Below are 12,175 nucleotides of genomic sequence, written 5' to 3'. Positions count from 1 at the left end.
TACCATTCAGCCATGATGTGTATGGGTGACTCGAGTGATAAAAAAAAGCTCTAGCACTGTACAGTGGAAAGAAAGCATTGCTTAAAGGAATGGTTTTACCCCATCCCTGGAGTAATATTTCCCACTTTCTAGGACTTGATTCCCCAGCAGTAAAATGAAGCAAGTTGGAACTTCTTACTCAGACATAGTGCTCCTGCCATACCTGAGCACTCTAGGACCATGTCTAGGAAGCAGCCTAATTCAGGGGCTAAAAGTCAGTCTTTGTGAGTTCAAGTCTAGCTTCTGTCACTTCCAGACCATGAGATAATGGGCAAGCTTCTCAGCCCTGTGTATCCTCAGTTGTTCAGCAGAGATCACAGCGTGGGATGATGGGGGAATGGTACAGACTTACACTGCTGAAGTGGAGGTGGTGCTGGGCAGCACAGGGATCACACTTCTGTAAGCATTGGCTGTGTTCCCTCCATAAAGGCAGCCACTGGCAGAGGAGCAGCCAGCACACTAGGTTCTTTGCTCCTGCAGCCAGGCAGGGGACTCATGGTCTCCTGTGAAGCTTTGACACTACCAAACTAACACCCAGGCTTCCCTTCTGCCATGGAGGGGCCTTGGGAATATGACTTAGCCTTGCCAAGCTGCAGGCTCCTCTTCTGTCAAGATACCAAGGCAAAACCTCAGCTAGGTCATGCACAGCAGAGAGGAAACATGAAGCTAGCAACTGCCACTGTTCAAGTGATAAAGAACCTGACAGACTCCATTAGCTTCCACTGGGAAGAAAACATTCGAGCTCTTGAATTCACTATGGGTAATCTTAATCACTTGTGCTACAATGGGGAAGGTGAACAGAGGTGGTTGCTATGGGAGTCATGTCCAATGAGATTGGAGTTAGAAACTGAAGTTTAAAACCAGAGACTTGCTCGTTCCTCAGCTTCCCATACCAACGTATCCCTTCATACTGAAGGCATAGGGCAATTGTAGGAGCTGAGGTGGTGAGATGCCCAGATGACTAACATAATCCTGGCCCTATCAGTCAGCCCATCAAATAGATGGAAAAAAGAAAGCTAGACACTAGACACCAGAATGTTTAAGGAATCGCATATCCCCTCAGAATGCACAATTTTACCCTCTCAACTGATGATAACTTGGAAAAATTACTTAATCAGTCTGATCCTCGGGCTTCTCTTCTGAGCCTGAGGGGAAGTTTTACCTGTTTAGGATATCTAGGTAAGCATTTGTCTTTACATGCTTAACACACTAGCAATATACTAAGACAATTCACATCCCTACATGGGTCTTGATACTGTTTTATTTTCACAGTTATGAATAGGACTTTTATGAAGGGCTTGGGTGTACAAATATTTTCTATATACATTAAAACTAATACATGTGTATTTTGTTGTACTTGGGAATAATTGGATAATTTGTAAGTAGGGCATATCTTGGTTCTAACAAGGAAAGTGATCATGATGTGGAGGTAAATGGAACCACTTTTATACCTGTGGTGTCCTGGATCCTGGTGCTCAGGAGGGCTCAGCCTGTGTGCTTCAACCTCAGCGTGCATGTGCCTTTATAAATAATGCAGGGAGTGAGATGGAAGTTTTACTGTTCTCCACAGCCTGAGTTAGACCTAGGGATTAACAGCCAATGTCCTTTCTCTAGAATACAGCATCTGTTAACAACACACCTACCCCTTGGCAGGAGGCAGGCAGAGCTCAGTATGCAAAGGAAGCAGAGGCCATAGAGTTTGGACTCAGGTTGCTTTGGTGCTGAGTGTCCTACTATGAGTACCTTGTATGTCACTGTTCTGTGACAGTAGTCCTCCCAGCTGTGTTGGGCCACTGTGTAGCACAGCAGTTATCTTTTCCCATTGCTAGGTGAAAACAGTGAGAAACATACAAACATACAATAACGATTATGCTTAAACACAAAGAGCATCCTCATGAAAGAGTGCCACTTCCCCAGGAGCAGGACCACACTGCACCTCTGTCCTTCCCCATGTCCACTCTGTCATTCCCAAACCTCCACCAAGGACACCCGAGATGCCTTAGATACCATAAGAGAACACAATAGTGCATTGTTTGGAGTGTTGTTGCCTTGGCAGAGTGTACAGGAAAGATCCACATAGTGTACCAACCTGAAGAAATAAGATCAGGTCCTGCTCTAGTCAGTGCCAAGAAACAGGGCAAGAAATACCATATATAGTACATATTCTCAGTCATTCCTTATGCAACACTGGGCACAAATGGGTACTCAGAGCACTTTGAAAGAATGAGTGAATGAGTAAATGAATGAATAAAACAACAGTTGACTTCCCTCATCTGTGTAATTTTGGCAGCCTTCTAGTAACTGGCTTTTGACATTGTGTTTATTTTAGAGTTAGCAAGTCTTGATTTCTTGTGGACACTTAAGGCTGTCCTCTTTACTCTTAGCTGGCTGTTTGAAGGACTGGGCAGGGACAAGGCTGAGGAACTGCTGCAGCTGCCAGATACAAAGATTGGTAGCTTCATGATTCGAGAGAGTGAAACAAAGAAAGGTGAGCCTTGTTTCTTGTTTTTTGGTTTTTGCTTTATTAACATATGGCCACATAGCCCATGTTGCTCTCAACTACCTTGCTATAGATCTATTCCTCTTCTCCCACATGCATGTAGAGACCCTGGCCTGTGGTCAGCTCCCTGGTCATGCCTTCCCTGAGACAGGAAGATAAGGATAGGGCAAGACATAGTTCCCTCAACTGAGAGCATACATGAATAACAGGCCTGGGCAGCATCTTGATATACAGATTGTGGCATTAGGACTGGTATGGCCTGTACTCTGTTTCTGGGCTGATTCTTTTCTTCTCTGAACTCAGTTTGCTTATTTGTGAAGTCATAGTGAGACTCAAGTGGTGTGCACATGGTAGGTATTCTTGTAGTTTTCCTGTGCACAGGCCCTCAACAGCAGTTACTTCTGAGCTGGGGTAAAATGGGGCATCTCAGAGAATAAGGACAAGCAGGTGTGAGCTTGTAAACTCACAGTGATCTTTATCACCATGATTTCCTGTGTCACTAAAAAGAGAAACAACAAAGTCCTTGTCACCCTTCAAGCCTGGGGGTAGTGGCAGGCCTAAATTGCTAGGAGACTGCCTCTCTACGAGCCTGGATCCTTTACCATGTTAGGTAGGGTATTAGTCTGAGAAAGTACTTATCACTTTGCCTGTATGCTCCCAGGTTTTTAAGATACAGGATCCAAACACTTCACAGTACCCTCTCATGCGCAGTACACTCCTTTTTTTCCAACTCAGGGTACTCACTGTAAAGAACTACTTCATAGAAAAAATTATGGGATATAAATGGATAAGAATGACTCATAAAAAGTAACCAGAAGAAAGTCTGTTGTAGAGTTTAGGGATATAATATATATGTATCTTATATATTTTGTATATATACTTATACATAAAACATATATATTATATATAATATATTATAGACTAGATATGGATAACTGAACTGCTTGTTTCTCATTATTATTTTGATATTTTAAAAATTTTTAGGTTTCTTTTTTAGATTATCATGTAATTACATTATTTCTCCTTCCTTTTTTTCCCTCCAAACCCTCACATGCATCATCAACTGGGTCTTTTTCAAATTTATGGTCTCCTTTTCAATAATTGTTGCTATATTTACATATATGTGTGTACACATATATTCCTAAATACCTAAGTACAACCTGCTCACACTGTATCACATTACTTGTATATATGCTTTTAGGGATGACCACTTAGTATTGGATAATTTCGCTGGGGAAGATTCTTTCTCCCATACCTAGCACTCTTTAGTTGCCTGCATTTCTTTGTCTGGGGTTGAAGCCTTTTTAGGGGAAGCATATTCAACTTCTCAGCTTCTTTCTCACTCACAAGACAGAAATCACAGTATTTCTGAGTTTTCCCAGGACCTATTAAGGAACAGAGCCACATGATACTAGGGATTTCACTCTACTCTGGGGAAGCAGGGGCTGTAATATGTAACCATAGAGGTCCCAGAGCAACTTTTCTCACCAAAGCCTGCATAGCTAAGAGCAATACAGAGAAAGAAGCCTTACTTAGGTTCCAAGGTTCTCCATACACAGAGTATTCAAAGGATCCAGGGTTGATATGACCAAGGAGATAGAGGGCCCAGGGTGTCACAGTTCATGCCCAAATCACCTCATATTCAGTCCTGCAGAGGGTAGAACCAGGTAGAAGGCCCCTCCCATTGGCTATGCACAGTTCTGATGAGTTTCTGCTTGCCAATTCAGACCTGTTTGCCACATTTCTAGTTCCTGTCAATGTGACAAGAAGTCACATAATGAGTGATTCCAAAACTAGGACTGAAGAGCAACTAGATACACATGCCTCTCATGGTAGTCAGGAATCTGAAACTGAGGCCTGTACCCAGGGATGCCATCTTCAGTGAGATGACTCTGGACCATCTGAGTGTAGGCATCTGAGCCTCCATGTCTGCCTCTATACAATATTCAAGGACAGTCTCTTCCAGGTCTTAACTGACAGCACAGACTGAGTTCGAGCAGGTCTTACTTTCTACTTGGGGACACCAAGGCTCCAAGAGGTGATGGTACCTGCCAGTGCATTCTAATTTAATGATGATGCTGAAGGAGAAATCATTCTTTCACAAATTTCTCAGTGACTTAGAACACAACCCACCTGCTCCATGTTTCTAAGAAAATCTGGCTTAAACTGAGGAACAGGGAGCATGAAGGGTGAAGAACAATGGGCTCCCTTTCCTAGCACATGGTGTGGTGATACTGGGGATACACAGGCTGGAAGGACAGTAGTTAAAACATCTCAGTGTGCATTTGGAAAGGACTCCAGGGCTACCAACACTGTATCTTTCCTAACCAAATGCACAGAATCTCAGAGTTTACCTCAAAAAGGGCAAGATCCCCTCTGGGCAGGCCAAGTCACATGTAGAAGCTCCATAGTGAACTAACCTAAAAGATGGGTCTGAAGCAGCCTGTTACCCTTATGTGGAACTCTATGGATACCCCTGATCCCTGCTATCTCCTTTGCAGGTTTCTATTCACTGTCTGTAAGACACAGGCAGGTGAAGCATTATCGCATCTTCCGTCTTCCCAACAACTGGTACTACATCTCACCAAGGCTCACCTTCCAATGCCTGGAGGACCTAGTGACTCATTATTCTGGTAAGAGATAGGGAAGGTCAGTGGGGTGAGGCCTGTGTTCTACTGCATGACAGTATTTGGTAAGTGGCACAGGTCCCTGAGAAAAGCCATTGACTTTATCCTACCTGTGTTGTCATCTTCATATGCAAGCTCATTTCCTCAGCTAAACAAGATCACCTGAGCATGCTGCTTGGATAGCAGAATGTCCTCTTTGCATAAAGAAAGCATACCAAGATGTTTTGTGTTCACAACCACAGCCATATACTGTAGACACTTTGCTTCTCTTTAAGGTGTTTGTCTGTACAGGAACACTCTAGAGTGTTGTTCTGATAATACCACTCATTTCCCCTTTGCTGCATTTAAAACCTTTTCAACCTCCAATGTCAATCTCTCCCCACTTCTCTGAGGTAACCATAGCAGTAGAATCAGCAGCCATTTTCCTATTCCCAAAGTACACTGCTGCCTTTCTCTCCTTATCACTTCAGTTAATTGTGGTCTTGTCTGTGTTTGAGAACAAGCTCCCAGAAGAGAATATGTCTCCTAGGCTGACCAAGATGGGGAGAATCACCAAGAAGAATCATATGACTTGTGAGAATAAAGTGCTGTTAGTGGGAGAGGCATTAGACTGAGGAGCCCCAAATACCAGCCTTCTTGTTAGAATTATGGTCCATGGACAAGAGGGATTAGCAGTTAACTAGGCTTTCAAAGATGGACTCTTTGGATGGGATATAGAAACCCTGTTCTATATCTCATGTCTACCGGGTGGCAGATGTGGACCTGGGCCTCTGTGATTCTTTTTGTCTCACTTTCTTCCTGTGCAAAGAAGATGCTAATTGTTCCAACCTTTCAGAGGCGCAGTGAGAATTTGTGGGGCTGGAATGTGGAAAGTGTTGAACCCTCTTGCCTGCCACTTGGCCATGAGCACCTACAGAATGGCAACTGCTTTCCTTCAACCCCTTCCTTCTCAGCTTCACTGCCCAGTTGGAGGGAGGCAAAAATGGCATTATTTTGCTAACATCTCCCTGCCCCTTCAAGGTGCTTGACCGTGTACTGGGAACCTCATTTACAAACTTTAGGATTTGGGGTCTTTAGCTGAAGAAGCAAAGGGCATTTCAAGGAGGGAGGAACCCATAGATGACACCTCTGACCTACAAGAAACAGCACGTATTGAGCAATGGCTGCTGGCATAGGCAGATGTGTGCTCAAACTAGGTGGTGAAGGATATTGGGTAAGGCCTTGACCTCTTGCTCCATAAAGGTGGTAGGTACAGCCTTTTGTGGGGCATTGTATGACTGCTAAACACAATGGTCCTTGTGCCATGTCTAGCATTCTGATGGGTGCAAAATAATTTCAAGTATCACTTCTTAAAGCTAGTAGCTTGTTAAAAATGAAAGAGGAAGGGAGTCCTGGACTTCAACTGCCTATGTTTAAAGTTTGTTTGTGGTACTTGACTCTTAATAACAATCATATGAGGAGTGCACTGACCATAAATTTTGCATAGACAATAGCAAACATAAGGCTGATGTCACTTACTAGAGCTCTCATCATCAGGAAACCACATAATGCTGAGCTAGGCACACCCACTTCCACCTGAGCTTCTGGACTGCAGCTAAGACAGTAAGCTGGTGCAGTGTCTCAAGTGGCATTAAGCTAGTACCTTCCTGAAAGACACTTCTGATGATCTTGTGGATTGAAGGACTATAGTCAGAGGCTCACTGCTGCCAAACTGGAGAGGGCCTAGGAACCCAAATGCTTCCTGTATCTTGTCTCAGATCTCACTGGAAAAATGGGATCAAAACAGAGTTGCTGGGACCAGGGTGAATGAGATGGTGGACAACAGCCAACAGGCAGGACAGGGTTATGCATTTTCTATTCAAAGCCATACACTGCTTTTGGCATGTGTTATTGGTTCCAAGTCAGTGATTCAGGACTCTTGCTACCATTTACTTGGTGTTTTTTGTTCCATGTCCCAAGTATAAAGCTACTAACTACATAAAGTTTAGACAAACACTCGATGAGATAAACTGGGAGAGAGTGCTCAGCCTTTGGGTCATGTTGACTTGGTGGCTTTGTTTACTCTGTGTCATGCAATGTGTGTGTATAGATCTAAAGCCCAGCATTCTCAGGATCCATCTTGCCGTGTAATAGAGCTGAGGTGTCTCCCTGTTTTATGTCAGTGATGTGTCCTCCCTCCCTCTCTGAGAATCCATTGAACATCTAGTCCAACAAGGTACTGTTCCAGATGCTTCCTCAGACAGTTTATTTTTATTATTGGACAATGGCAACTCAGAGATGCACAGAACAAATGAAAGTAGGCAACCAGGAATGATCTCTAAAGTCTGAGGATAGGTGAACCAAGGCAAAGATACCCGTGTCCTGCTGGAGATGCCTCTGTGTCTTCCCAGGACTGAAGACAGGGCTAAGACCTTTGACCTGAGTAAAGTGGCACCACTCCTTAGTCCTGAGGTACCTGGGACAATAGTATCTGTGTTTCTCATGATGCATGGGCCAGAAAAGCTTGAAACTTATGGGAGTCATATCCTGCTGCTCCAAGAGAGATGAAGCCCTATGAGGCCAGTGGTGGAGGTGGTGGTGGTGAAACGCTGGGCTTATCTCATTTTTATTTTGCTCCTACAGAGTATGCAGGGTCAGAGGTTTTTCCTAGTCTTACATTGCCCCCTTTCTCTCTCTTGCCCTTTGGCTTTTGCTTCCTCCTCCCCTTCCTATTTCTTTTATATTGATCCTGCTTTTCACCTGTCTCCTCCTTTATTCCACTCTCTCAACCTTTTCCTCCTTCTCCCTCTCCTTCTTTTGCTCTTGCTTCATTTTTTCCTGCTGTGAACAGTACACATGCTGTGGAGGTGCCTGTGCTATAATCCATGGCTTCATTCTCTGACCCATCCAGGTACAGTTACATGAACGTATTCCTAATATGATATCTCTGCTCTCAAATGGCTCTCTGTCTACTACACTCTTCAGTCTTCACCTTCCCTCCTTTTTGCAACTTGGGAGAACAAGGCTCAGAGATGCTTGATGTAACTCACCATCAGATCAAAGCCATAACACATACCCAAGTTTGGTTAACTCTGATCCCATATCTGTTTTCTGTCCACAAATAAGACTAAAGTTCATATCCTTCAGTAAATAGCAACATTGGTGAACCCCTGTGGCCCTTTAGCATCTTGGCCTCATTTTTCCCATACCAACAACCAGAGGCCTATACTGTTCTGGATCTCTGTTTTGTTCCCCATACTGCCTATAGCATGCCTGGATCCCTGACTATTGTGTACTTCCATTCACAGAAGTGGCTGATGGTCTATGCTGTGTGCTCACCACACCCTGCCTGGCACAGAACATACCTGCTCCAACATCCCACCCATCACCTTGCACCAGCCCTGGTTCACCTGTCACCTTGCGCCAGAAGACCTTTGACTGGAAGAGGGTATCCAGGTATGTGTTTGTGTGTGCATATGTGTATGTGTGTGTGTGCACATGTACCCCTCATAAACATATATGAGCACCAGATTGTGGGTGATCCTGGAACAAGAAAATTTATGAGAAAGTACCAGGCACTACTGTTGCCTCTGTTGGCACCATGAGCAAGGGCAACTTCTGAATTCAGTGAACACAGCTTTGGTGTCACTTAGCATATAGTGTCTATAGTTTTCAGGAGCCTCCAACGTTGCCAAAGTTCGTTTTCAATGGAAACACCCATTTTATTTTTTAACAAGACACATCACCCTGCTCTTTCTGATTATTAGAATCTCAAACAGAAACACATAAATAAATCTAGAATAAATTTAATATTTAGAATCTATTTACAAAGCTTAAACATTCTACTCAAATCTTAAGGTAATTCATTCTCCCTGAGAAAGGGAAAAATACTTCCATTAATTTTTCTATTTACTTCATCAGGAGCTATTGAGTTTCCAGATGTGTATATGTGGGCTGTAATCAGTGGGTATCTCATTAATTGGTCATGGGTCTACATACCTCATCAGTTAATTTAAAGCAAACCAGAGATAAGAATTTCCTGAGACATGAAATAAACAGCCAGTTCTTTAAAATACCATAAAAATATACATTAAGAATATTCCTGGAAAGTTTAAACCACACGAAGAAACAGTGTCTTCAAAAAATCATACAGCCCACCAATGCAAGAAATGAAATTTAAAACAGCTAGCGAAAATCTAACCTCCTCTCCTTCTTCCTCCCCTTCCTCTTCTGTCTTTCCCATCCTTTCATTCCTTGTCTCCACAACCTACTATGTCCAACATCCCTCTCTTCTCCACTTTCTCTGTCTGAATCTTTTGACACACAGATTGCAAGAAGGTTCAGAAGGAGCAGAGAACCCACTCAGAGTGGATGAATCCCTTTTCAGCTATGGTCTTCGGGAAAGCATCGCCTCTTACCTGTCCCTGACAGGGGATGACAGCAGCTCCTTTGACCGGAAGAAGAAGAGTCTCTCCCTAATGTACACTGGCAGCAAACGCAAGAGTTCCTTTTTTTCAGCACCCCAGTACTTTGAAGATTAATGACCTGGCTTGTACACAAAAAAACAAAGGCTTTGACTTGTCACCTGGGGTCTTATGGAGGCCAGCATTCCTCCTTGGTTACCTCAGGTCTTCCAGGAATCAAAGGAAATCACACAGAGACTGCCTTTACACACTGATCAGAGGAACTCCTCCCTGATGTCTGATCAGTATTGTGGCGTCACATCATGTTTAAATCATGATGAAATGGGGCAGCACGTCAAAGAACTGTGTGTGTATGAGTGTGTGTATGTAGAACAGAACACTCTTGCAAGAGTACTTGGAGACTGACTCCAACTCACAATCCAAATGGCCCTTCTCTGAGACCATGTGGAGAGCATCCATCTGAGAAAGAACATGGGGACGATGGCCTTCCTAGATCTTCAGAATGACCTCTACCTGGAGCCAAACTACCTTTATGGTCCAGTGAGACCTTTGGGTTATGTCTCTTCTCTTTCTAAAGGACCAGTGACACTAAACAAATATTCAGAAGAGATTACATCTCTGAGCCGAATGGAATCTTTAGCACTCAGGGGTATTGAAGTCACGTGGGCATTAGATGGCCATGCTAAGCCATAGGAGAGTATAGGGTAGTGAGGGAGAAAACAGGAGAGGGAGGAGGCAGCTCTACTGGAAAACCTCAGATAGACAGTCTTGACTCATCCAGTTGTTGGGGTTCTATGTTTTAGAACCCCCATTCCTCATGCCTATTGGAAGATGCCTGGGTGAAATACTGTGCTGAGGTCAAATGGGAATAAATGAGGTATGAATGGAATTCCTTAATGCTGGGATTCCAGCTGGAGCAGAGAGATAAGGAGAACAACATGATGTAACCCTGAATGTGAAACAGGAGGAACCCTCACAGGTACAATGAACTGAGGAGGAGTGAGGGTTACCCAGGTGTTCTTATTCCCATGGATCTACAAGGGAATACAAGGCTTGTTGGACCAAGTAGATTAGAATGCTTAATGTTTGTTTGTTTGTTGCTGTTTTGTTTTATTCTATAAGGAAGCTGGTTAGCTTTAGAGAATTAATTTATCCTGTATATTTTCCTGTAAGAAGGGCTGGCATCTGCATGAATAAGAATGCCCCTTTCTAGGAAAGGGGAACTGGAGAAGCTGAATGCTGCCATAGATTATTGTGAGAGGTGAGAGAAAACCCACAGGGCACTAAGGAAAGAGAAGCCTTCATTCTCTCTCACACCTATATCCTGCTGGAATGGGAGACAGGATAGTCATGGCTAACTCATCCCCGTCTATCACAAGGATTCTTGGTAAGAGAAATACAGGAAAGATTTGTCATCCATTATGTGCATTCAATATACCTGGGCTCAGCCTGCAGATAGTGCAAGCATATGCCTTGACATGACGTGACATATGGTTGGATCTGGTATTTTTACACCTAGAGGCATGGGTGCTCTCTGAGGTCTTTCAAAAAGGCTATTTCAAAGATACTGGTCAGTGTGTGAGAAACAAATGTCACACAAGGTCAGTGACTTCTGTTATGAGACCATGATCTCTGGCTCCTGATGTGTCTCTGTTCACTATCTTCTGTGCTGTTTTCTGTTGTGGTCAATGTGATTGGAACTTTGAGTAGTATGTGGGGGCACTTCTAAGTGGGAAGCATTACACTTTGCCAAATCATGTATTTATTCCTGATTAAAGTAAAACTAATACTTATTTAACCTTGGATAAGTGACCTATGGGTTGACAATCATGAATATGCCTTTCAGGAGTTTAAAGCTGTTGGTTTTCAATGAAGAGGTCAACTGGAAGGACACACACAAAGGTCAGCAAGAGATACTGCTCTGACTCGGGGTCCCCACCTCACTTCCTGTGAGTAGAGAGAGGAGGGATCAAGAGGGAGCATGGATTTCTTGAGATCATCATGATAACTATCTTCCTATTATTTCTATTATTTGAGCTACTCAGTCTCCTGAGAATCTCTTTCCACAAATGTTATCTGGACACCTGTTCATCTTAACTGCTGAGGCTTGTGGTTGTGGAGGTCTCCAATGTCACAGATGGAGCAGGATGCCATTAACAAAGATCCACTTTCTGAGGAAGAGAGGGGTGCAGAAAATAGGAGCTTTTGTGCAGCTGTGACTCTTTACATGGATGCTGAGGCAGGAACAACAGATAGCTACACAAAGATTTAGGAAGCACAGTCCAGGCCACAGGTCAGCGGGCAGGTCCTCTAGGCCTGAGCAAGTTAGCCTCCAAGAGATCAAAGGGCTGAATGGCTGAGCCTGAGGGTCTACAGCAATAGAAGCATCATCCAGAGGGTGGAGTCTGTAAGCCCTGAAGAGGTGGAGCTAAGCTTGGATATGGGAAAAATGCAGCTTGGGAAGGATGAATGTAGAAGAGTGATAACTGTTTACTAGGTTGTGGATGCTAGGTGGAAGTTGAATGTTGGAAATTCCAGCATCAAATTGAGACATAGTTCTAAGGTTGTATAGCCTAAAACTAAAGGAGGTACCCAAGAAAGGGTAC

At 43.6% G+C, this 12,175-nt stretch overlaps 2 protein-coding genes across 2 annotated transcripts in view; one reads left to right on the top strand and one right to left on the bottom strand.

Moving 5' to 3' along the window:
* Nucleotides 1-11,362, top strand: part of Sla (Src like adaptor) — a 21,262-nt gene extending 9,900 nt beyond the window's left edge. Inside the window, exons 3-7 of the mRNA XM_029469946.1 lie at nucleotides 340-438; nucleotides 2,340-2,527; nucleotides 5,041-5,172; nucleotides 8,454-8,601; nucleotides 9,473-11,362. Coding sequence (XP_029325806.1) covers nucleotides 340-438; nucleotides 2,340-2,527; nucleotides 5,041-5,172; nucleotides 8,454-8,601; nucleotides 9,473-9,686 — 781 coding nt within the window. The 3' untranslated portion in view covers nucleotides 9,687-11,362. The remainder of the gene's footprint in view (nucleotides 1-339; nucleotides 439-2,339; nucleotides 2,528-5,040; nucleotides 5,173-8,453; nucleotides 8,602-9,472) is intronic.
* Nucleotides 1-12,175, bottom strand: part of Tg (thyroglobulin) — a 180,146-nt gene that overhangs the window by 60,872 nt on the left and 107,099 nt on the right. The window lies entirely within an intron of this gene.

Source organism: Mus caroli, chromosome 15 (genome assembly GCF_900094665.2).
Source record: "Mus caroli chromosome 15, CAROLI_EIJ_v1.1, whole genome shotgun sequence".
Classification (NCBI taxonomy): Eukaryota; Metazoa; Chordata; class Mammalia; order Rodentia; family Muridae; genus Mus; species Mus caroli.
The sequence above is the reverse complement of the archived record's forward strand: the minus strand, read 5'-3'. Positions and strand labels throughout refer to the sequence as shown.